Source organism: Thalassophryne amazonica, chromosome 14 (assembly GCF_902500255.1).
Source record: "Thalassophryne amazonica chromosome 14, fThaAma1.1, whole genome shotgun sequence".
Taxonomy (NCBI): domain Eukaryota; kingdom Metazoa; phylum Chordata; class Actinopteri; order Batrachoidiformes; family Batrachoididae; genus Thalassophryne; species Thalassophryne amazonica.
In genome coordinates, this window is record NC_047116.1 from 71,548,577 (window position 1) to 71,574,416 (window position 25,840).

The 25,840-nt window shown below is 38.9% G+C and overlaps 1 protein-coding gene across 1 annotated transcript in view; it reads right to left on the minus strand.

Moving 5' to 3' along the window:
• LOC117524088 (nebulin-like) overlaps positions 1 to 25,840 on the minus strand; it is a 267,815-nt gene that overhangs the window by 44,304 nt on the left and 197,671 nt on the right. Inside the window, 14 exon segments of the mRNA XM_034185819.1 lie at positions 1,369 to 1,461; positions 2,576 to 2,668; positions 3,094 to 3,198; positions 3,639 to 3,743; positions 6,583 to 6,687; positions 9,613 to 9,726; positions 11,216 to 11,280; positions 11,283 to 11,325; positions 11,958 to 12,068; positions 19,030 to 19,095; positions 19,097 to 19,135; positions 20,341 to 20,445; positions 20,996 to 21,100; positions 21,509 to 21,622. Coding sequence (XP_034041710.1) covers positions 1,369 to 1,461; positions 2,576 to 2,668; positions 3,094 to 3,198; positions 3,639 to 3,743; positions 6,583 to 6,687; positions 9,613 to 9,726; positions 11,216 to 11,280; positions 11,283 to 11,325; positions 11,958 to 12,068; positions 19,030 to 19,095; positions 19,097 to 19,135; positions 20,341 to 20,445; positions 20,996 to 21,100; positions 21,509 to 21,622 — 1,263 coding nt within the window.

The window sequence follows — 25,840 nt, forward strand, 5'->3', positions numbered from 1 at the left end:
GGTCTACATGTAGGATCATATCAAAAATAATTTAATTGAATTGCTGGTGTCCTAAAAATTTTTCATGTGCATTTTTACTACTCTGTGAAACAAATTAATATATATACGCCACGGACATGAAAGAGCGAAGCTCTTCAGCATCTCACCATGTCATTTAGGTCCTTCAGGCTTTTTTTCAGTAAACGCTTCTGCAGAGCATTAGCATGGCTAAAAAACTTCAGCTTCTGCCCCACTTTGGCCTTCAGCTTTTTAGCCATACTTCAGCTTTTGTAAGCTTTCGATATGGTATACAATGTGACTATGATCACACAAAGTGCACCAACAGTGAAAATTAAGCATTCTTAAACAAATCAGAAATAACACCAGGCTAATTTTGCACTCATCATAAGGTTAGGATACAGTGCCCTCCAAAAGTACTGGAACACTTGGTATTTCACAAATTTTAATTTGCTTATGCCATTTCAAATACAAGAAATGCAAAAAAATATATATAAAAAATAAAAATGTCAAAAATGATCTTCCTTAAACTCAAACTGAAAGCAAATCTCTAAAACCTGATATAAAATAATAAAAAATATAAAAACCAAGATGATGGGTTGCATAAGTAGTAGTATGCTTTGGTATAATACCTGTAAATAATAATCAGTTTTATTGCCAGTTTTCTTCAGACAAGTCAGGGATGGATTCATGAACATTTCCAAGTCACTGAATATGTCTTGGACTTTATTTACATAAAAGATCAAGAAATACAACATTTTCTGTCACCAAAACATTAAATCTAGGCTTGCATGTCAGATGGACTTTCTGGCAAATTGTAGCTGAACTTTCAGGTCTTATTTTTAAGAAAATCCTCCTCTATACCACTTCATCAAGAAGCTGAATTGTATATTTCCTGGTATGGGAGGAGCTATTGCTCCTCCCATACCAGGAAGTGTTCAACATTTGACATTTCCTGTTTCATTGTGGACTCAAAATTTGTCACTTCCTGTTTCAGTCTCAAGTTGCCACTGAATTCCTACGATATTTTGTCTACTGTTAATCCAGAAAATGTTCAACATTTGACATTTCCTGTTTCACTGTGGACTCAAAATTTGGTGTTTCCTGTTTGGGACACAGTGCACCATGAGCGAGCTTCACACCGCTGTGCAGTGCTTTGCTTGTATTACTGTAGTATGTTTTTTTTCTAGTTTTGGCAGCCATGCTGGCAGCCATCTTAAATTGGAGCATAATGCACTCAATGGATCCCATTCAGTTTGTCATGTTTTAAAATGGTTATATATGATTTTTCATGCTTTTGTCACAAAATGCACAATATTGCTGAGGTCTGTCTCTTAACAGCTAAACTGTAGGGACATTCGGTTCTTCTACCGAGCTGATATTCTTCTGGGTTTCTCGGATCCGCTTCACCTCAGGTGGATCTGGTATGGCTGTGCCTTGACCCAGAGAATCCTTGTACTGTATCTGTCCATTGCACAAGTTACACATGTACGGAATCAGACAGGTGGCAAACAAATAGCACAGTATACAGACACAGACAAGTCCATTTCCATTCTCATTTAGCAACAGAATACAAGTTTATTTTCACTTCTTTTGGTGAAGTTGAGACGGGTTTTAATAGATGTTCTCAGAATGGATTATGTGTATTTAGTTAATTATTTCAGGGCTTTAGATGTAATGAAGTCAAATTCCCAGCAGCTAGCAAATGTTAATTTGGGTGAAAATGGGTCATGGAAACAAGATCCAAATATGTTTATATAGCTGCACTATGCAAGTGCAGAGAAACAGGCTCAACAGTTCAAACTTTTTGGAAAAACTAAATGACTGAGCAAAATGTCAAAGATAACTGTACGCTTGGGTGTCGGAAAGTGTGTGCGACTGAGAAAACAAGGCTGATGACACCAGTATGGATACACTATGGTGTTTTGTTTTATTTCAAATGCATGGTCTATGAAATTTAATGAAAAGTGGGGAAAATGCTGTTTTACAAAAAAACGTTTTCTGCTTTTTCACAGTGTGTAATGAGGATCTTTTTAACAAATGCATGAATGTTTTCAGCATTTCTGTGCTCAGCAACATCTTAAAGATCTTTTTTTCATTTTGTTGGCTCTTAAATTTACTGAGAAATTTGACTGATTTATAAATGTAAATGTAAACCTTTGAATTAAAATGAAAAATAAAAAAGCAAAATTGTTATTCAAATTGAAAATCGCTAAACATATCTAAATGCTTTTGAATTTTGTGCAATATGTAAATGTAACTAAAAATAAAATGAAACAAAAGAAAAGGAAAAGAAAATCTTTGGAAAACCATTGAATTAAAAATTGTAAAAGAGAAAGAGGAAACAATAACAACAACAACAAATAAACCCTGACATTAAATAAAAGACCAGCTTTTGTTCTTGGTCATTTGTAAAAAAAATGCAAAACAAGAGAAATGATGGAAACAGTCAGTTTGAAAATGGTGGTGTTTGTTAACTGGTGATGGCGTGTTGAAATGTCAAAATGACATGAATCATGTGGAGGCAGTCAGAGGAGGAGCAGGAGGTGAAGGAAAGTAGAGGGACTCTGAAGAGTACCGTGCTAACGTTCCGCTGGTTGCGTTTAACCCTCTCCATCTCTGGGGTTTCGGCCAAAGATGTTCCTTCTCCCAATTCGTCTTTGTACTGAATCTTTATATGAATGAGGAATGAAAGCTGTTTACCTTGTAGATAATGAGGAACAGTTGGTGCTTTTGATTTAAAACTTGATTTAGGTCTGTTGCATCATGAGCAGAATGGTCAAAACACAGTAAACTAGACAAACACGTAAATCAAATAAAAAAAATGATAGTTTGCTCTGACACATAACAAAAAGCTACTGTGAACAAAGTACACAACAACATACAAGCTGTGCTCAACTCACCAAGTTAAACATGTTACATTACAAAAGGAGTTAGTGAATTAAAATGCTGCAGTTAAAAAAGCTTCAAAATTACTTTGTTCAAAAAAGGCATATTGGTGCTTCTTAAATAGATGAAATTATATTTATCAAGGCAAGAAAGTATGTGAAAAAGTGTTATTAAAAATGGTTAAGAAAATCATTATGGAGTAGATACCAAGCTGAAATTCTTTGTATTCTCTTTAACGCGAAGCATTTCGGGAGTGTCCTTTACAGCAGACACTTTGCCCTTTATGTTTTTAAGGTCAATCTGGTACTGAAGCTACAGGAAGAAAACACAAACGCAGTTAAAAGTTTTCATTAAGATAAACAGATTTAAATGAAAAAGTCATAACACACACACACACACAAAAAAAAAGATTTCTGCTCTGGATTACCTTGAAAATTATTTTAATTAATGTCCTGAAACAAGATGTACTGTATCACTTTGAATTGATTTTTTTTTTTTTTTTTAGCAGTGTTAAAACTATCAACAAATTTGTATGTACAGCTGAACTAAATGCACCACAAAGCACATCTTTACATTCCAAAAATCTCTAAATATGCTGGAACACACATAGAGAGACACACACATGGAGGCACTGACACTGGACAGTTGATCCTCATTTCTGACCTCATACTATCGGATCAACACCGACCTAGGAAACACTGCTGTAGTGTGAATCACACACACTCCAATCATCATTCTCTTTAACTACTCACAGTGCTGAAGTTCCTCTGGTTCTCACGCACTCTCTGCATCTCTGGAGTGTCCAGGACCGGAACATAGTGAGACATGGTTTTCTCAGCCTCCTCTTTGTACTTTTTCTATTAAAGAAAAACAAGAATAAAAAAATTAATAAGCCTGCAGGTCCATACTGATGACCCAAAAATATTACAACCCCAATTCCAGTGAAGTTGGAACATTGTGTGAAATGTAAATAAAAGCAGAATACAATGATTTGCAAATCCTCTTCAACCTATATTCAATTGAATACACCAAAAAGACAACATATTTAATATTCAAACTGATAGGCTTTTTTGTTTTTGTGCAAATATTTGCTCATTTTGAAATGGATGCCTGCAACACATTTCAAAAAGGCTCGAACAGGGGCAACAAAAGACTGGGAAATTTGATGAATGCTCAAAGAACACCTGTTTGGAAAATTCCACAGGTGAACGGGTTAATTGGAAACAGGTGAGTGTCATGATTTGGTATAAAAGGAGCATCCTCAAAAGGCTCAGCCATTCACAAGCAAAGATGGGGCGAGGATCACCACTTTGCAAACAACTGCGTGAAAAAAATAGTCCAACAGTTTAACAAGTAAAACAACACAGTTGAACAATGTTTCTCAACATTCAATTGCAAGGAATTCAGAGATTCCATCATCTACAGTCCATAATATAATCAGAAGATTCAGAGAATCTGGAGAACTTTCTACACGTAAGCGGCAAGGCCGAAAACCAATATTGAGTGTCCATGACCTTCGATCCCTCAGGCAGCACTGCATTAAAAAATGTCATTGTGTAAAGGATCTTATCGCGTGGACTTCAGAAAACCATTGTCAGTTAACACAGGTCATCGATACATCTACAAGTGCAAATTAAAACTCTACCATGCAAAGCGAAAGCCATACATCAACAACATCCAGATATGCCGCCACCTTCTCTGGGCCTGAGTTCGTTTGAAATGGACAGATGCAAAGTGGAAAAGTGTGCTGTGGTCTGATGCGTCTACATTTCAAATTGTTTTTGGAAATTATGGACGTCGTGCCCTCGGGACAAAAGAGGAAAAAGACCATCCAGATTATTACCAGTGCAAAGTTCAAAAGCCAGCATCTGTAATGGTATGAGATGTGTTAGTGCCCATGGCATGGGCAGCTTATACATCTGTGATGGCACCATCAATGTTGAAAGGTACATTCAGGTTTTGGAGCAACACATGCTGCCATCCAAACATTTCAAAATGAGGAAATATTTGCAGAAAAAAAAAAGAAAGTTTATCACATATCTTGTCTTTCTGGCGTATTCAATTGAATATAGAGGACAACCCTGTGAATGTACCTGAGTGGCCCAGACAGAGCCCAGACCTGAATCCGACTGAACATCTCTGGAGAGATCTGAAAATGACTGTGCATCAACTCTCCCCATCCAACCTGATGGAGTTTGAGAGGTGCTGCAAAGAGGAATGGGCAAAACTGTCCAAAGATAGGTGCACCAAGCTTGTGGCATCATATTCAAGAAGACCTGAGGCTGTAATTACTGCCAAAGGTGCATCAACAAGGTATTGATCAAAGGGTGTCAATACTTATGTTCTTGTGATTTCTTAGATTATCATTTTTAATAAATTAATAAATCATTATGAGGTGTTGTGAGTAGAAGTTTGAGGGTAAAAAAATGAATTCACTCCATTTTGGAATAAGGCTGTAAATGGAAATGTGATATGTGGTTTTATTTGTTTCCATGTGAGGAGAGCCCACTGATACACGTGCCTTTTTTTTATTTAACCTTTATTTAACCAGGTAAGTTATTCAGAAAAAAAATTCTTATTTACAATAACGACCTGGTGACCTTGCAGCGGAGTGTCGTGAGGTGTGATTCTGCATGTCACAATATGTGTTCTCAAGCTGTGACCTGTGGGTACACAGGGCTCAGCACAGGGCTCAGAATGCTTAATTAACCCTAACCCTGCCGTCGACACGCCCATTATCATACAACATTAAATCCAATATGAACTACACTCAGCATCAATACTGCAACAGATACATCTTAGATGATTGATTAGGATGTTACAGCACACAACAAGCCGTATTATTCCAGGTGTATGTGATAAAATACTCCAAACAAAACAGACACAGCCTCCATAACAGCTAGCAGCTGCATCAAGTAGACACTGAGTTACAATCTGATGGTAGGAGAGGCAGAGCCCCAAATTTACAGAACATTATGGCTTAAAATGTCTTAAACTAAGAAGTTATAAAAAAGAAAAGCAGTTGTCACAGAGGAGGAAACTATCTATATGTAGAGACCAAAACTTTTTTTTTTTTTTTTTTACCAGGCTGTAGACATGTTTATTTCTGTTCTAAAGTTGAACATTTTAACATGGTGTTTTCTGGGTATGTGCTCTGTTTAATACCCTTGTCAATATATGACACTGCATGTGTCATATGAATTTTTTTTAAACTGTGAGCAATTTTGTGTCAAGATCTTGGAAGAAGAGAGTATTTTATTGGCCCTGAGGTCCATTGGTATTGGTGTTTATCTCCAGATTCCATTGCGTGAAGCAGGTGAAGGTCTATGACTCCCCTTTAACAGGATGGCTGTCTGACGCAGATTACGTCCTCAGCCAAGCTTGGTTCACATTTTTATAGCTGGGTGAACTGAGACCCTGTAGATTAAGTGTCCTTGGTCTACATATTGGTAGGCCAGCTCCTTGTCCATTGAGCTATCTGCTCTACAGCAACATCTCAACATGTAATTTATCAACTTACATCTGAACATTTAAAAAAACATATTTTTTCATGCTGGTAATACTCTTCAATTAAAGTTATAGAATTTAATCCCATGAAGCATTTTTTTTTAGTGTACCCTTGACAGATACATATGTGTTTTAGAACCATTGTACTGATCTCACAGTTGTAGGGACTGCTTCATTTCGGTTGTGTACCTGGCTGACAATATTCCTCATCTGCTGAGCATGGATGATATCTGGAGTGTCAATGACGGTTGTGTAGCTAGCTCTGTCCATCTCTGCAGTCTGTTTGTACTTTGTCTAAAGAACAGAAAAAAATTCAGTCAGCACAACTTCAGTTCTGTAAGTAAAAAGCACACACCAAAACAGCTGATAAATACATAAATCATTTGTGAATGTGAATAAGGAATATTTTTAAACTAGTGTGTTGCCTGTGGGGATGCACGGGTTCTAGATTGGGTAGTGTTTATGAAATAGGTATCTGGCATTTTTCAAGGGTGGCAAGAAATTAAGCAAAGCTTGTATAATGAATTGGAATAGTGTGTGAGCCCAGAATGTTTTTAGAACCTTAGACCTCAACAATTTTTAGAAAAGGAGCTCAACCCTTGTATTTCCTCTTAATTATGTATTATTATTTTAATGTTAATTTACTGTCTTAATGTATTTATACATTGTTTAGATTCTTGTTATCATATACACACTATTATTATTATTTTATTTAATTTTTACTTCTATTTTGCCATTTGATTTTTAAATGGACCACAATGGAGATAAGTGTTTTCACTTTCTTGTGTCATCCATGTATTTTTTACGTATTTAACAATTATGTTATGTACTTACATTGAACTTACTAAATAAAAGCACTCATCGCACTCACACTTTTAATATAAAGACAACTTATGGCCCCCTCCTGGAATGGCATGTGACTCCAGAAGGTAGTTAGAAACATCCATTGTTCAGTGTTGTTAGCTAATAGCCGCAGCTTCTCCAAAAATATTAGTCCTACCAATGTTCCACTTTCTCAGCATTCATCCCAAAATACATAAACATACCAAACAGCAAATGTCAGCTGTCCACAGTTTCTCTATGATCAAAGCTGCATGCATGCACAGCTGCTATAAGCAGGTGCATTTAAGTTGACAAAGATGGTGGTGAAAGACAAGAAAAGCACAACACATTTCACTCATAGTACCATTGTCACACTTAAGGCACTCATAACAGCAACATAACACTTAACTAGAGTGATGAAACCAAATGAACTCTAAAAACACAACAAATCAGTAACACTAACAACACTGTTAAACTAACATGAATCACAACATCAACATTCAAAACCTCAAAATAATGATAAAATAATCAAATACAATGTGTTTATCTTCAACCAAATAAGGAGGTCAATGACAGATCAAGCGGCTATGTTGTTCTTGCACTGTATGATCTTTTCTCATGTGGGTTACTGCATAACCAGCTGGTCTCTAACTGGTGTGACAATTCTAAAACCAACTGAAAGGCTTTACAAAACAGCATTGAAAATTTTAGATAAAAGACCATTTTCGTATCACCATTGTAAAATTTTAACAAAGTACAACTTACTAAGTTTTGAAATTTTTTTAAAATTTAAAAAGGCTTGTCTAATATACAAAACTTTACATGGGTTGGCTTCTCCACCTCTTGCAAACTATATTAAATATAGAACAACTGGTCCAAGGGTCACCAGGGCTATGAGTAGAGAGGACTGTGAAGTGTCTGTGAGAAAAACAGCTTTTACACAAAATGTTCTGTCCTACAAAGGCAGTGTCCAATGGAATGCTTTGCCAACTACAGTGAGGGAGGCCCCAAGTTTTAAAGCTTTCAAAAGTCACTTAAAGGAGTGGCTCAGAACAAATAAAAAATGTGAGCATTATGAACTCAATTGTAGAAACTAAGAAGAACCATAGGGAATGTCCAATGCACTGCAGCACTTTATAAGTTACTGTTCTTAAAGCTATTTGTTTTTAAAATATATAAATGTATGAAATTAGACTTGAAATTTTAATTAACTTATTCCAATTGAATTGTAAATGTAGTAGTTCTGTAGTTTTTTTTTAACTGTGTGCCCTCCTTTGACTGAGTTTGTGTAAGATAACTGTTCATGCTGACAGAAGATGCAGAGGACAGGGTGAGATGAAAATGATTGATGTGCTTTGGCAACCCCTAACGGGAGCAGCCGCAAGAAGAAGAAAATCTCAAAAACCCAGAACTCCCATAGTGCATTGCAGCACAATGGCCATTGTTTACTGGTTAGCTAAAATTGCTAATTTCTTCAAAAATGTTTGTCCTGTCAAGTCCAGGAATTTCTGCAGGAATTTATCATTAAATGATATTGAAATTGAAATCATAACTGATTCTAAATTCTAAATTTCTTGGTGTTGTTTTATATATGTGTGTGTGTGTGTGTGTGTGTGTGTGTGTGTGTGTGTGTGTGTGTGTGTGTGTGTGTGTGTGTGTGTGTGTGTGTGTGTGTGTGTGTGTGTGTGTTTATGTGTGCGTGTGTGTGTAGATGTGTAGATATGTATTTATTATGAAATTGTGTTTATGTGTGCATGCATGTATAAATTTCTTATTTTTTTAGTAGAAGGGGTGGGTATTTATGAGCTGTGCTTCTACCCTCACCCTTTCGGTCACACGGGTTCATCATAGAGTTCTTTTATTATGAGGGGTTTTTTTTTATTGTTGAATTGTGTGCCAAATAACTTCTCATTCATTCAAAGTTGGAATTCTACAATAAAAGCTCATCTTGCCTGTTTCATTTAAATGTCTTTGGCGTGTAGACCATAATTGTTTATGTGCCTGACTGTTTTGACTTTTCCCGTGAAAGTCACATTAATCAAAAAAGGTCATTTCAGTTGTAAGCTGACTTACACATGTGCAGATATCAAATTATTGGACTTTTGAAAATATTTAACATCAAATTTCAAACAATATTTGATACACTACATGATCCTGTTTAACTTCATCAGGTGCCCCATTAGTAAAACACTACAATCTGTTAATATATTGTTATTGTTAATGTTCGTATGACTTGTAAATGGGAGGAGTATGAAGTTGGTCTCTCCTGAAAAACGTACAAGATTGTGCCTGATGGATAAAGGATGGTTTGGGAACTCATACAGTACAGCAGCAGTATAGCAACCTCACCTTGACAAATCTAATAGATAATATTTAAAACAAAGAGAGCAGTCAGACCTGACTGAGGATCTCGGTAGCATTCTTGGCCCTGACAAAGTCTGGGATGTCTGTAGCCAAAGCCAACATGCCCTTGCCCTTGATCTCCTGCTCCAGTGCCTTCTTGTATTCCCTCTGTGGATGTGACAGGACAGGCAGGTGTTACAAACACGTACGGACAAGAAGGTGAGTCTGAAGAACACACGCATACAGATAAAGGCGAACAACAGAATTCTGAGTCAATACAGTTAGCAAAAATTAGGGCTTTAAAACAACAACAAATTGATCAGCAGGTTGTTGGTGAAGCTGAAATGGAAAAACAAATCCATGTTGGTTAAAGACGAAGTGTTAAATCAAAACGACAAATGTACGGTATTTGCTGATTCATAGTTTTGTTTTGAAATGGTACATGGACCTTTTCAAAATTAACACATTAGATGGCTGGTGGATGTGTATATGAAAATCTGGAAATACAGGTGTTGATTTTACATGAATTTGCAACTTTATTTCTTCTTCTTCTTCAAAAAAAGTCTCTTTCTTATAACTGCACTTCAATCAACCTCAGAACCTCCAGGAACACTTCTTGAAAGTAAACTCAGTTTAAGATTATAACTGTGCACAATTTTCATAGTACCTTTACTTTAGTAACTTTAACTTTAATTGTACTGATAGAAGCTTGCTGCTTGTTTTATACTTTGTCACTTCTGAACAAAGATGTCAATCAAACTTATAAAACTAAGCCTCTGAAAGGACATTATGTTTCATATATACGAGGTCTGTTACAAAAGTATCGGACCTTTTTATTTTTTGCAAATACCTGATGGATTTGAATCACGTGTGCTTGCCTGAGCAAACCTTGAACCTTCATGCACTTTTTCAATCATCTGAATGGTTTCCACCTGGCTGACGCCCAGATTCTGGCAAAATTTGATGCGGCGCTGCTCCAGTCGTTCCGTCTTTTTCCTTGAAATTCGGCACATCACACGTCCCACACAAAGGCTGCTTACCAGGAAATGACGCAATCGACAGGCATGAAAAAGTTCACGCATGCGCACGAAGGTTCAAGGTTTGCTCATGCAAGCACACGTGATTCAAATCCATCAGGTTTTTGCAAAAAATGCAAAGGTCGGATACTTTTCTAACAGACCTCGTATATATATATATATATATATATATATATATATATATATATATATATATATATATATATATATATATATATATATATATATATCTATATATAGTATATATATATATATATATATATATAGGTTGTGCACACAAGATATTATCTACAGTGTGGATGAAATTAGAGGCAGGAGAGTTTGTTTGCACCATATAGTTGGAAAAGAAGTTTCTCATTGGTTTCCATATATAAGAAGTGTGGATTAATCTATTGGATGGTGGAAATAAATATAAAAATGATGTTTTTTTATCAGACAAAGCAGAGAATTGGATCATTAGTTATAGTCATCACGCAGGGACAAGAGATGTCAAACACAGCAGATGTTCATTTAGTGTGATGATGATGATGATGGTGCTGCATGGTTAAAGAAATAAGCTCAGCAGATGAGGCAGCAGAGGCAGCGTGAAGCCACGTCCATCACCTCCCAGACAGTCATACCTCACACAGGATTTGAGTGGCATTCCTTGCTCTCAAAAGCTCCGGAGTTTCCTCCAGTAAAGTTAGCCCTTACCCTTCACCCCCTCTTCTAGATCCTTCCTGTACTCTTTCTACAGGAGGAAGAAGAACAGAGAGACTGCAGAGAGGGCACACAGGCAGGCCAGGCCAAGGCATACGAACCAATCACAGAGCTCAAAGTCACCAGGCGCCACACCTTACTCCTTCAAACTGTCTGAGTCTGAGCTACATTATCATCAAACCACTGTTTCACTGAGCATGTGGAGACATTAGTGACTTTGGCAAAAATCTTAAAGAAAAAAACACTTTTATCAGATGGAACATGAAAACATCAACAACAGTAAAACAATTCAGTTCAGGGTGCAGATTTCAAGTGGAAAACACTGCGTTCTCATTCAAACAATCTGATTTAAAAAGATATTAGTCTGAGGTAGACACAGCAAAACACATGCTGGCTATTTTGATATAAAGGTTCCAAAAAGTGAAGGACAGACTGAGACGTCTTCATGAGGAGACACAAAATGGCTACAGATGATCAGAGTTGCATCATTACTGGATGAGGGTTGCACATCAACTAAATAGAATGTGCATGAAAGACTGAGAACAACAGTGACACGCTGATTAAAAACAGTGGTGGCAGTGAAGATGGACTGTGGTTGTGAGGTTGTCTAAGTAAGATTATGACACAGGGGAGTTTACTGGGGACAAATGATTCTTTTGTTACCTCATTGGCTATTTTGGTGGCATGTCTGACATGTATCATGGCAGGGGTGACCTCCAAGCCTGAGAGGTTCTTGCCCCTCATGTGCTCCTCATAGTCCTTCTTATAGTCTTTCTATTGGCCGCAGAGACAAGACACACACAGTTCAGATACACATGCAAGCAGTGCAGCTCACAACACAGTCACATGGTCATCATTTGCACATTTGTGATATCACCACCATTTCTACAGCTGTGTCATATAGTGGCAGTTCCAGGTGACCAATCTGCACATGTGCACCAATTCTCAACATCAAAATTATGGAGAAATTTATGGAGATATGTGCAATGATAACCCCAATTTAACTTACCTGTTGCTTCTTTGTGGTCTCAGTAACATGTCAATTTATATCAAAATATCAAACAGAAGAACAGGTCAGCAGCACAGTGGTTAGCAGTGTTGCCTCACAGCAAGGTCTTGGGATCAGTTCCCACCTGTGGCCTTTCTGTGTGGCGTTTGCATGTTATCCCTGTGTTTGTGTGGGTTCTCTCCAGGTGTTCCAGCTTCGTCCCACATCCAAAGACATGCAGGTTAGGTGAATTGGAAACTTTAAATTGACCACATGTATACGTGCGTGTGTGACTGTGTTTGTTTGTCTATATGTGGCCCTACGACAGACTGGCATCCTGTCCAGGGTGTACCCCACCTCACGGCCTATAACTGCTGGGATAGGCTCCAGCACCCATGATCCTTAATTACAGTAAGCAGTTGAGGATGAGTGAGTGAGTGAGCGAGTGAGTGAGAAGAACAGGTCAAGTGCCATGTCAGAATTTCAAGATGAGCTCACCAAAATGGCAGACATGGTGGAGATTCCTGAAAACTCTAACGATCTCCATAATTTCAATGTTGAGAATTGATGCGCATGTGCAGACTGGTAATCTGGAATTGCCACCATAGCTGGAACCCCCACCATGTTACACTTAGTACATTATGCATATTCATATTTTTTAATAACAAAGGATTATTAATTGAGCGCGAGGCCTGTACGGGAAAATATCAGACTGAGGTGTACGCGAGATCTGTGCAAAAGACACAAAGGTCTGATATTTTCTCATACAGACAGAGCAAATGAGGTTAATGATTTCTTTATTTTATATATATATATATATATATATATATATGGCACAGTGACGTCAGTGGCAGGTCTCTGTAAAACTGCTTCATTTATGTGTTTATATAATGTTTCTCATATATTCTGTAAAAGATAGCAACACTTCTAAAACCTAAAATGCTGTTTTTGGAACCTAATAACACCTCTGAAGTGATTTACAAGATATTTTGTGGACTTTAGCGTGGTGACAGCACAGGCTAGCTGCAAACCGCTTTGTTTGTGTGTAAATAGAACCTCTTTGTCATATATTATGTACAACCCCAATTCCCATGAAGCTCAGATGTTGTGTAAAATGTAAATAAAAACAGAATATAATGATTTGCAAATCCTATTCAATCTATATTGAATTGAATACACCACAAAGACAAGATTTTTAATGTTCAAACATTTTGTTGTTTTTATGCAAATATTTGCTCATTTTGAAACGGATGGCTGCAACACGTTTCAAAATGCTGGGACAGTGGTAAGTTTACCACTGTGTTACATCACTTTTCCTTCTAACAACACTCTATAAATGTTTGGGAACTGAGGACACTCATGGTTGGATACAAAAGGAGCATCCACAAAAGGCTCAGCTATTCACAAGCAAAGATGGGGTGAGGATCATCACTTTGTGAACAACTGCATCAAAAAATAGTCCAACAGTTTAAGAACAATGTTTCTCAATGTCCAATTGCAAGGAATTTAGGGATTCCACCATCTACAGTCCATAATATAATCAGAAAATTCAGAGAATCTGGAGAACTTTCTACAACTCCTGGCAATAATTATGGAATCACCGGCCTCGGAGGATGTTCATTCAGTTGTTTAATTTTGTAGAAAAAAAGCAGATCACAGACATGACACAAAACTAAAGTCATTTCAAATGGCAACTTTCTAGCTTTAAGAAACACTATAAGAAATCAAGAAAAAAAATTGTGGCAGTCAGTAACGGTTACTTTTTTAGACCAAGCAGAGGGAAAAAATATGGACTCACTCAAGTCTGAGGAATAAATTATGGAATCACCCTGTAAATTTTCATCCCCAAAACTAACACCTGCATCAAATCAGATCTGCTCATTTTTCTGCATCTAAAAAGGAGTGATCACACCTTGGAGAGCTGTTGCACCAAGCTGACTGACATGAATCATGGCTCCAACACGAGAGATGTCAATTGAAACAAAGGAGAGGATTATCAAACTCTTAAAAGAGGGTAAATCATCACGCAATGTTGCAAAAGATGGTGGTTGTTCCAGTGAGCTGTGTCTAAACTCTGGACCAAATACAAACAACATGGGAAGGTTGTTAAAGGCAAACATACTGGTAGACCAAGGAAGACATCAAAGCGTCAAGACAGAAAACTTAAAGCAATATGTCTCAAAAATCGAAAATGCACAACAAACAAATGAGGAACGAATGGGAGGAAAACTGGAGTCAACGTCTGTGACAGAACTGTAAGAAACTGCCTAAAGGAAATGGGATTTACATACAGAAAGCTAAACGAAAGCCATCATTAACACCTAAACAGAAAAAAACAAGGTTACAATGGGCTAAGGAAAAGCAATCGTGGACTGTGGATGACTGGATGAAAGTCATATTCAGTGATGAATCTCGAATCTGCATTGGGCAAGGTGATGATGCTGGAACTTTTGTTTGGTGCCGTTCCAATGAGATTTATAAAGATGACTGCCTGAAGAGAACATGTAAATTTCCACAGTCATTGATGATATGGGGCTGCATGTCAGGTAAAGGCACTGGGGAGATGGCTGTCATTACATCATCAATAAATGCACAAGTTTACATTGATATTTTGGACACTTTTCTTATACCATCAATTGAAAGGATGTTTGGGGATGATGAAATCATTTTTCAAGATGATAATGCATCTTACCATAGAGCAAAAACTGTGAAAACATTCCTTGCAAAAAGACACATAGGGTCAATGTCATGGCCTGCAAATAGTCCGGATCTTAATCCAATTGAAAATCTTTGGTGGAAGTTGAAGAAAATGGTCCATGACAAGGCTCCAACCTGCAAAGCTGATCTGGCAACAGCAGTCAGAGAAAGTTGGAGCCAGATTGACGAGTACTGTTTGTCACTCATTAAGTCCATGCCTCAGAGACTGCAAGCTGTTATAAAGCCAGAGGTGGTGCAACAAAATACTAGTGATGTGTTGGAGTGTTCTTTTGTTTTTCATGATTCCATAATGTTTTCCTCAGAATTGAGTGATTCCATATTTTTTCCCTCTGCTTGGTCTAAAAAAGTAACCGTTACTGACTGTCACAATTTTTTTTCCTGATTTCTTATAGTGTTTCTTAAAGCCAGAAAGTTGCCATTTAAAATGACTTTAGTTTTGTGTCATGTCTGTGATCTGCTTTTTTTCTACAAAATTAAACAACTGAATGAACATCCTCCGACGCCGGTGATTCCATAATTTTTGCCTGGGGTTGTACATGTAAGCAGCAAGGCTGAAATCAACATTGAATGCCCGTGACCTTCGATCCCTCAGGCAGCACTGCATTAAAAACAGACATCATTGTGTAAAGGATCTTACCGCATGGGCTCAGGAACACTTTAGAAAACCACTGTCAGTTAACACAGTTCGTCGCTACATCTACAAGTGCAAGTTAAAACTCTACAATGCAAAGCGAAAGCCACACATCAACAACACCGCAGTCTTCTCTGGGCCTGAGCTCATTTGAAATGGACAGACGCAAAGTGGAAAAGTGTGCTGTGGTCTGATGAGACCACATTTCAAATTGTTTTAGAAATCATGGATGTCGTGTCCTCTGGACAAAAGAGGAAAAAGACCATCCAGATTGTTACCAGTGCAAAGTTCAAAATCCAGCATCTGTGATGGTATGGGGTGTTTTAGTGCCCATGGCATGGGCAACTTAATGCTGGCACCATCAATGCTGAAGGTACATCCAGGTTTTTGAGCAACACATGCTGCCATCCAAGCAATGTCTTTTCAGGGACGTCCTGTTATGTGCAGACGCAGGTTGAGGAGCGGACCAACGTCTGACCGAACCCAGCGCTAAATAACCAGAAAGCGGTTCCACAAACAAAACGATTTTATTTCCCCTCCAGTGCAATAATTAGTGTACAACATAAATATTTGGTTTGTGTGGCGGAGTGAAGGACGGCGCGCTCTCCAGCGCCCAAAAGGATCGAAGCCTCGGCGCTTCTGGACTCAGATTCACCGCCAACACCCCCCAGGTGGACATGACAAACTGACTCTCTGATGTGTGCTCACAAACGAACGTCACAAGGTCGAGTTCCCGGCAATTCTGCTTGAACCACTCATGGCTTAAATGCAGAACGCCATCTCATTATCTGCTTCAGCTGAAAGTCTTTAAGTTTACACGTGAGAATCATCCACAGGTGCTGCGAGTCAGTAGGCCTGCACGTGAACATCCTCCACAGGTGCAGCTAATAATGCTGATGAGGGTGAAGGACTCTTCTGCCAGCACCTTCTCCACAGACAAAAACCAGTTTGCATACCACCTGGAGAGCAAAGAAAAGAAAACAACACAAAAACATCCAGCCAAACCCCCCAACACACAACATGTCCCTGCTTATTTCAGCAAGACAATGCCAAGCCACATTCTGCACGTGTTACAACAGCGTGGCTTCGTAGTAAAAGAGTGCAGGTACTAGACTGGCCTGCCTGTAGTCCAGACCTGTCACCCACTGAAAATGTGTGGCGCATTATGAAGTGCAAAATATGACAACGGAGATCCCAGACTGTTGAACAGCTGAAGTCATACATCAAGCAAGAATGGGAAAGAATTCCACCTACAAAGCTTCAACAATTAGTGTCCTCAGTTCCCAAACTCTTATTGAGTGTTGTTCGAAGGAAAGGTGATGTAACACAGTGGTAAACATACCACTGTCCCAGCTTTTTTGAAACGTGTTTGCAGGCATCCATTTCAAAATGAACAAATATTTGCACAAAACAATAAAATTTATCAGTTTGAACATTAAATATCTAGTCTTTGTGGTGTATTCAATTGAATATAGGTTGAAGAGGATTTGCAAATCATTGTATTCTGTTTTTATTTACATTTTACACAATGTCCCAACTTCACTGGAATTGGGTTGTAAAAGCTAACAAGAAATAAACACTTCTAAAATGGAACATGCTGTTTTGTAACCAAATAACACCTTTGGAGTGATTTACAAGACTTTTTGTGGATGTCACCATGCACGCTAACGTCTGCAAACTCAAAGCTCACTTCCGCTCTTGCCAAATCACATAAACCTAAATACTGTATATGAATGATTGATTGATTGATAGAGGGGCTTTACTGAACATGTACAAACTGTAAGTAAGACTATATATATATACAGTGAGGAAAATAAGTATTTGAACACCCTGTGATTTTGCAAGTTCTCCCACGTAGAAATCATGGAGGGGTCTGAAATTTTCATCTTAGGTGCATGTCCCCTGTGAGAGACATAACCTAAAAAAAAAAAAAAAAAAATCTGAAAATCACAATGTATGATTTTTTAATCATTTATTTGTATGTTACTGCTGCAAATAAGTATTTGACCCCCTACCAACCAGCAAGAATTCTGGCCCACACAGACCTGTTAATTTTTCTTTAAGAAGCCCTCTTATTCTGCACTCTTTACCTGTATTAACTGCACCTGTTTGAACTTGTTATCTGTATAAAAGACACCAATTCACACACTCAATCAATCACACTCCAACCTGTCCACCATAGCCAAGACCAAAGAGCTGTCTAAGGACACCAGGGACAAAACTGTTGACCTGCACAAGGCTGAGATGGACTACAGGCAGCAAGGTCATGTGGTCAGATGAGACCAGAATAGAGCTTTTTAGAATCAACTCCACTTACCATGTTTAGAGGATGAGAACAACCCAAGAAAACCATGCCAACAGGGAAGCATGGGGGTGGAAACATCATACTCTGGGGGGTGCTCTTCTGCAAAGGGGACAGGACGACTGCACCGTACTGAAGGGAGGATGGATGGGGTCATGTATTGTGAGATTTTGGCAAACAACCTCCTTCCCTCAGTAAGAGTATTGAAGATGGGTCATGGCTGGGTCTTCCAGCATGACAATGACCCCAAACACACAGCCAGGGCAACTAAGGAGGGGCTCCGTAAGAAGAATTTCAAGGTCCTGGAGTGGCCTGGCCAGTCTCCAGACCTGAACTCAATAGAAAGTCTTTGGAGGGAGCTGAAACTCCAAACCTGAAACATTTGGAGAAGATCTGTATGGAGGAGTGGACCAAAATCCCTACTGCAGTGTGTGCAAACCTGGTGAAAAACTACAGGAAACGTTTGACCTCTGTGATTGCAAACAAAGGCTACTGTACCAAATATTAACATTGATTTTCACAGGTTGTGAAATACTTATTTGCAGCAGTAACATACAAATAAATTATTTAAAAAATCATATATTGTGATTTCCGGAGTTTTTTTTAGATTATGTCTCTCACAGTGGACATGCACCTAAGATGAAAATTTCAGACCCGTCCATGATTTCTACGTGGGAGAACTTGCAAAATCGCAGGGTGTTCAAATACTTATTTTCCTCACTGTATATATACTTTGCACAGGGATACCAATTAAACAACTGCAAATTATAAAGAAGATTATGCTCAAATGGCCAAGGGTATTTAGCATTGCATTAGATTTTTATTTTTAATTTAGTCTGAGATGCATTTTATGATAATATGATGTAGTGGCTTTAATTTTATTTTGTCTATATGATATTTGTACATACTGTGGATTATGAGTGTGAAAAAAGAATTATCTCTCTAAACACACACAACACACGCACACACACACACATACAGTTTATATACATATGCTGAACATCCACAAGGTGCAATATATCTGCAAATACAACCAATCCAGGTGCAAATGGAGACCTGTAAGCCAAGCTGAAAGCTATCATTATTCTTTTTTTACCTGGCTCTGCATGTGCTGGGCCTCCTTAGCAGTCACATATGTGGGTGTCTCAAAGTCCAGCATGGCCCTTACCCCTCTCCTTCTCATACTTTTCCTTGTACTTCACCTATGCAGTCCACACATGTCAAATAACATCAACTGCTTTCTAATCACAGCTAAGAAATACAACAAACTGTACACACCTACAGGGTGCCCCCCCCCCCCCCCCAAAAAAAAAAATGCCACAAAAATAAAGTCACTGTATAGAAAATATGTACACTGTTGGATACTGATATCTGTCATCTTGCAGCATATCTCAGGGAATTTTATCTCTGGTGTTCATTATGAATTTATGAATTTCACCTCAGTTTGTAAGAGTTTTGTCATTCACAAGATGTCCTCAATATGTGCACCAACAGCGGTTTAGACATTCATTCAACCTGACTGCAAAGTTTACAATATCAATTTGAAACTTCTTTACAGTCCTACATCTTGTCTTTTTATCTGGAGCTTTTCTAACTTCAAAGTGACATTGATATTATCATTGGGTTTGCATGATTGATTTGGTCTCCGAGTAGAATTCCACTAGTTTCCCTTTTTGCTCGATTGTAAGCGGCATCCTCATTGGATCAGTCTCAAACTACATCAGAAAAAATTCATCACATAAATCTTGATGTCTGGAAAAAAAAAAAAACCCAAAAACAACAGAATTCAGATTAGCCGTTGCAGAATTAGAGTTAAATGATTTGTGGCACTTTTTTGTGCAGCCCAGTCTCATGTTTTATTTCATGCTCCCGTGACAAAATGAGTCAAATTTTCGTGACGGGGTTTTTTTTTTTTCACTCACTATTACTAACCCTACTCCTACCCCAACCCTACCATAACCACCCCGACCTCCCCGCTTCACTTTTAATTTCGTGTACCATCATGGAATGAATTAGAATGAATTTGTGCTGCTGAATCATGACTTGCCATGAGACTGGGTTGTTTTGGGACACCCTGTACAACCAAAATGCGAATAGCTTTCGACATAAAGCTACAGAACATGATTGCATATTGTACCAAGTACGTGTATGCTTACAACAAACAAATGCATTTTAATTTTTCAGTGGAATGTTGAAAAATTCAGTTGTATATACTCATATGACTGCTGGGTACAGTGCTGTGAAAAGAATATTTAAAGTATACTGCATAGCTTAAAAGACGATGATACAACATTACGGTCCTGTTGGTGCAGGAAACACAAAATGTTGGCAAAGTGGAGAACTGGAGTGATATCGTCGCATTTATTTTTCTTTTTGGCACAATACTCCTGGAGTATGCACCACTTACGCTGCTCTGAAGTTCAGAGGCCTCCCGGTGGTGGAGCTGCTCAGGGGTGTCAGGAATCATGTGGTAGTGACCCTTACTGTCCTCAAATTTCTTCTTGTAGTGGTACTGGGGGGGGGGGGGGGGGGATTCCCAGTCAAGAAAGAAAGCTCAGCACAGCAAAAAGGGAAAACAGCCATGATTCTGATTCTGCTGTCAGTCCACTGCACTACAAGTCTAATTTCTATGACAAACAACTTTCAAAGATATGAATCTCCATCAAGGCAACTGGTGAAAGAGTTATTTAAACATTTTAAAAAGTCATGTTAGCATAATGGTAATAAAAAAAAATTCAATGGTGGAGGAGGGATTGTGGTGTTAACAATGAACTAGTTGGGTAAGAACTAGTGGAGAACAAGGGTTTAAAAATAAGATTGGAAGAAGTGACTGGGGTAGGTGAAAGGTCAAAGGTCAAGGATGGGAATGGTAAGGCTCACTACCAGATGAGGTGACAGGAGCTTAGTGCACAAATCCATGACACGATCAAGATGTTATTGAGGAATGTGAATTGATGAAAGTTAAAAGTTCAGGCAAATCTCAAGAAGTCACAGCACAAGCGCTGAAACTGAAAACAGCCCCAGCAGCTTCTTGAGGTGGTTAATGAGTGATGATGGCTTACGGTACTGGACAGTTTGCTTGTGCTCAGGCCATGCTGCATAGCCAGAGACTCAGCCATGTCAGTCACGGGCTTGTGGAGCTTCTTCAGGTCACCCTTGTACTTCACCTGTCGGTAGTATGCAACAAAGTTTGACAATAAATGGCTTCACCCAACCGCCAACCATGAGTGGAAAAAAATACGTTTTTGTGTTATCATTCATATTCTCTGAAAAATTGCCTAAAAACATAAATTCTGCTAGGGTATGTAAACTTTGAACACAACTGTATGTGCAAGAAGAAAAAGCCTCGGAGTGCTCTGCTTATTTTCCAGACCAGGCAGTCTCTTGGGCTGTCATCTGTGGCAAATAAGGCTACTAATTATTCAACAAGCATTCAAACTACATGCTATAGCAGAAAAAAGAAGCAAATTTATTCCATTTTGGGTAAATGGGGGGGGGAGAGCTGATGGCTGACATAAAAAAGTTTTGACTGTTTAAAGAAAAGATGTGGATTGATGCCATTTAGGAGGACCTACCTCACTAGCCAGTGCACTGGCGTCCTTCAAAGTCTTGTAAATCTTGCTCTCCTTCAGGTCATACTGTGGCTTCTTTCCTTTCATCTCCTTGTCAAACTTCTCCTTGTACTTCAGCTATGAGGGCAGGACAGTTAGTGTAAGATACAATGTCTGACAAGACTTAGAGTGAAAAATGTCAAAACCAACAGAGGACTTGCATCACAGGAGAAACATTTAAAAGATCAGATAATGCTTAATGACAGTGTATAAAAAGGGATAATTCCTTGAGAATGTTTTACTGAAAGGTTTGCAAATGTGTCTAAATACAGACACGGGAGTTGCTGCTTAAATGTTTTTTTTTTTTTCTGAATATAAGTGATTTTTCATGCAATGGATTATTCTCCATTTTCATTCAGAAATGAAAGTGGTGGAAGAAAAACAAAAAGTCCCTGTAGGTATGTTCTCATCTGTAGTTTAGGTCCCTTGATAAAGGCTTGAGAGGAATACAATATATTGTCTTATTTTATTTCCAGTATTTTATATTTGTACAAACAACCAAAGACATGTCAATATAAGGTTTTGTGAATATTTAAACAGGAAGCACTCATAAATTGAAATAATCATGCAATAATCATGCAATAATCATGACCTAAGTTTAATTAATCACAGTCACAAAAAAGAGTGAATGAGCATAAATAAGATGCCATGAAGTAATTGACGGTGTGACATCTTGTAGTATGCACGAGGAGTGTCACTGTCCACAGAAGTTTACAGTTCCGTTCATAGTACCTCGGTTTTGACAACCAAATTTTCATAAATGTAAGCTTTTATGAATGAGATTTTTACTGTGCAGTGCTGCCTGAGGGATCGAAGGTCACGGCATTCAATGTTGGTTTTCGGCCTTGCCGCTTATGTGTAGAAAGTTCTCCAGATTCTCTGAATCTTCTGATAATATTATGGACTGTAGATGATGGAATCCCTAATTCCTTGCAATTGAATGTTGAGAAACATTGTTCTTAAACTGTTGGACTATTTTTTTCATGCAGGTTTTCACAAAGTGGTGATCTTCGCCGCATCCTTGCTTGTGAATGCTGAGCCTTTTGGGGATGCTCCTTTTAATACCCAACCATGACAACCACCTGTTTCCAATTAACCTGTTCACCTGTGGAATGTTCCAAACAGATGTTCTTTAGCATTCATCAACTTTGAGTCTTTTGTTGCCCCTGTCCAAGCTTTTCTGAAACGTGTTGCAGGCATCCATTTGAAATGTGCAAATATTACACAAAAACAATAAAGTTTATCAGTTTGAACATTAAATATCTTGTCTTTGTGGTGTATTCATTGATATAATGTTGAAGAGGATTTGCAAATCATTGTATTCTATTTTATTTACATTTAACACAATGTCCCAACTTCAATGGAATTGGGGTTGTAGCTGTTGAGCTTTTTCTCATGTCTGGCATAGGAGGTCCATGCCTCACTACCGTAGAGGAGCGTGCTGAGCATGCAGGTCTGGCAGACACGGAGTTTTGTCAATGGGGCTGAAGTTGTTCCAGACTCTGTAGCTTGGTCTTGCCATAACTCCTGCTGCTTTTGCAATCCTGCTGTTCATCTCTGCATCAATGGAGAGTGAGTTAGAGATGATTTACCCAAGGTATATGAAGTGCTCCACGACTTCCAGGCTATACATCAATGTTAGGGGGAGCAACTATGTCCTGCGTCATGATGTTTGTCATGAGTGTGATGTCAAGGCTGCATTGTCATCGAAGAGCATCTCACAGATGAGGACGTCTACAACCGTGATCTTTGTGTGAAATCGGGTGATGTTCAAAGAGCTTGCTGTCAGCCCTGGTGTGAATGTACACTAACTTGCTGCAATCCTTCAAAGCGTACTGGAGAAGCATGGAGAAGAAGATTCCGAAGAGCACTGGCACAAGGACACAGCCCTGTTTCACCTCACTGCTCACTGGAAAGGCCTCTGATGTTGCACCATTGATGCAAACTGTACTGTGCATGTGATCATAGAATGAACAGACCACTGCGAGGAGTTTTCGGGGATAGCTGATTTTCTGCAGGAGCCTGAAGAGTCTGCTTCGACTGACCAAGTCAAAAGCCTTGGTCAGGTCGATGAAGGCAATATAGTGTAGCAGGTTTCTGATCTTGACACTTCTCCTGAACACGGTGTATTGAAAAGATCATGTCCTCGGCAGACCTCCAACTCAAACATCGCACTGGGACTCTGGGTAAACACGTGAGGCTAAGGTCTGTAGATGCGCTAAGGCAAACACGGGCGAAGGCCTTCACAACAATGCTGAGAAGGGAGATGCCTCGATAATTATTGCAGTTGCTTCTGTTTCCTTTGTTCTTATACAAGGTGACAATGCTCGCATCTCGCATGTCCTGGGAAATGTGTCCCTGTTCCCAGCAGAGGAAGAAAAGATTGTGCAGGTGTTTTAGCAGCACAGGTTTCCCATTCTTTAAGACTTCTGATGGGACGCCATCACTTGCTGGGGCCATCCCACTAGCAAAGCAGTCAATGGGTGTTTCCAAGCTCTTCCATGGTTGGTGGCGAGTCTAGCTCTTCCATGACCGGCAGATCTAGGATGTCCTCGAGATGAAACAGATGAGCTTATAACTGGTAAATTGCCACTTCTCGTGTTGTGCCAGCATCTTGCTATGGTGCTGGAGTGTCCTCTCCAGTGGAGCTACAAAGCCTGGTCAGGAAGATCCGCTGTTGCCCATGCAGCAGGTGCCCCCCTCTCCACGCTGTCAATGTGGTCCAAAGGAAAGGCAGAAACCAGTGGCAGCATCGCAGAAGTTGCTGAGAAAGTGTTGAAGTTCAGCAACAAACCACCTTAGGGACTCTGACTCCGGATTGCTCTTTGAGGTTTATTCCTGAAAGACTGGATATTGCTGCAAGGCAGCAGAGGTTTGAGATCACAGTTTCCTTCTCCTAAATGAACTGCCTTCCTAGGCTGACAAGTTCCATCTACCCGAAGCAACTGGTTTTGAGGCACCAGAAACCCACCTTCACCCCTTCTCCTGTCAGTAGAAACAGTTCTGCCAGGCATAGAAGCTAAGCCATACAAGCAATCCATGAGCTGGACTTGGTGCAGAGGCTATTTGCGATGCACGCCGTATGGGAGCGCTTTTTAGGTAGTGGGAGCTTGTCCCCACTACCACCCCTGGCTGTAACAACCTTGGAACCATTAATAATAATAATATAGTAATACTGTAGTTTCAAGATCAAAGAAGAGAGTCAGAATAGCCACTGGATATACACAGGTTGAGGGTAAGAACCAGATCTTGTCATCTTGTCCTTTTGAGAGACATCCTTCACTAAATGATGCAGAAATCAAATAGAGTTAAATATAGTGTATCACAGTGTTAAATCAATTCTATCACAGTGTAAAAACAACTATCATGCTGTTAATGACTCTTATTCGAGTTGAAAAATGTGACTGACAAGATGGCAGAGCTGATTTCACTCTATAATAGAGTGTAGTTTACTGTATTTGGACTGGGACCAAATGTTATCCTGGCAGAGTATATTTTACTCTGCAAAATTTACTGTGCAGCTTTAGGGATGAAAACACAGACAGTGGTAGCACATGATCCATTCATGGACTCAGATTTCAGATTATGGCATGGATTTAACCCTTACGTACATGTTCACATTTCACACCTCTGCAATATGGCCTCATAATAGTTCCCTCACAATAACTGTCAATACTGAATTTTGAATTACAGTTCTATTTAGCTTGTATAAATAGCCTATCTGACATCAATGAATGGATGATTAATCATAGTAAATGTTTCAGAGAACATGGAGAGTGTATTTTTTAAGATTTGTAACACTCCTTTTTGGAGATAAACATCTACTATCACACACTATGTCCTATTTTACCAAAGACATGAAAACAAAAGAGCTTTATTTTATTGAAGGTAAATGTGACATGAACACTCAGGGTCCTGGATTAATTCAACTGATATTTTCTGCTGTCATCCCGTCTGCAACAGATGTGGAAGTGAGGACCAACTGACAGCATTGTTATTGGACATAATTCTTTGCTCTTTGCCTGCCTTCACTTGTGTCCTCTTTCATTAGGTGTGGCTGAAATCAGTTTTCTTTTTCTGTTCTGACACTTCCTCATCAAATCATTATTGGCTACTTTGCTTGGAAGAGCATGTCAGTGGCCTCCTGCACAGTTAGCCGCGCTGCCGTAACCTCAGTCACTGTAACAGCAGCTCGGGTACCTTCATAACCCCAGCACCCTGTTCTAATATCAGTTAGATCAGAGTAAACTGATTATAAATTTGTTTAATGTATTTTATTACGTTGCAGGTGGAGAT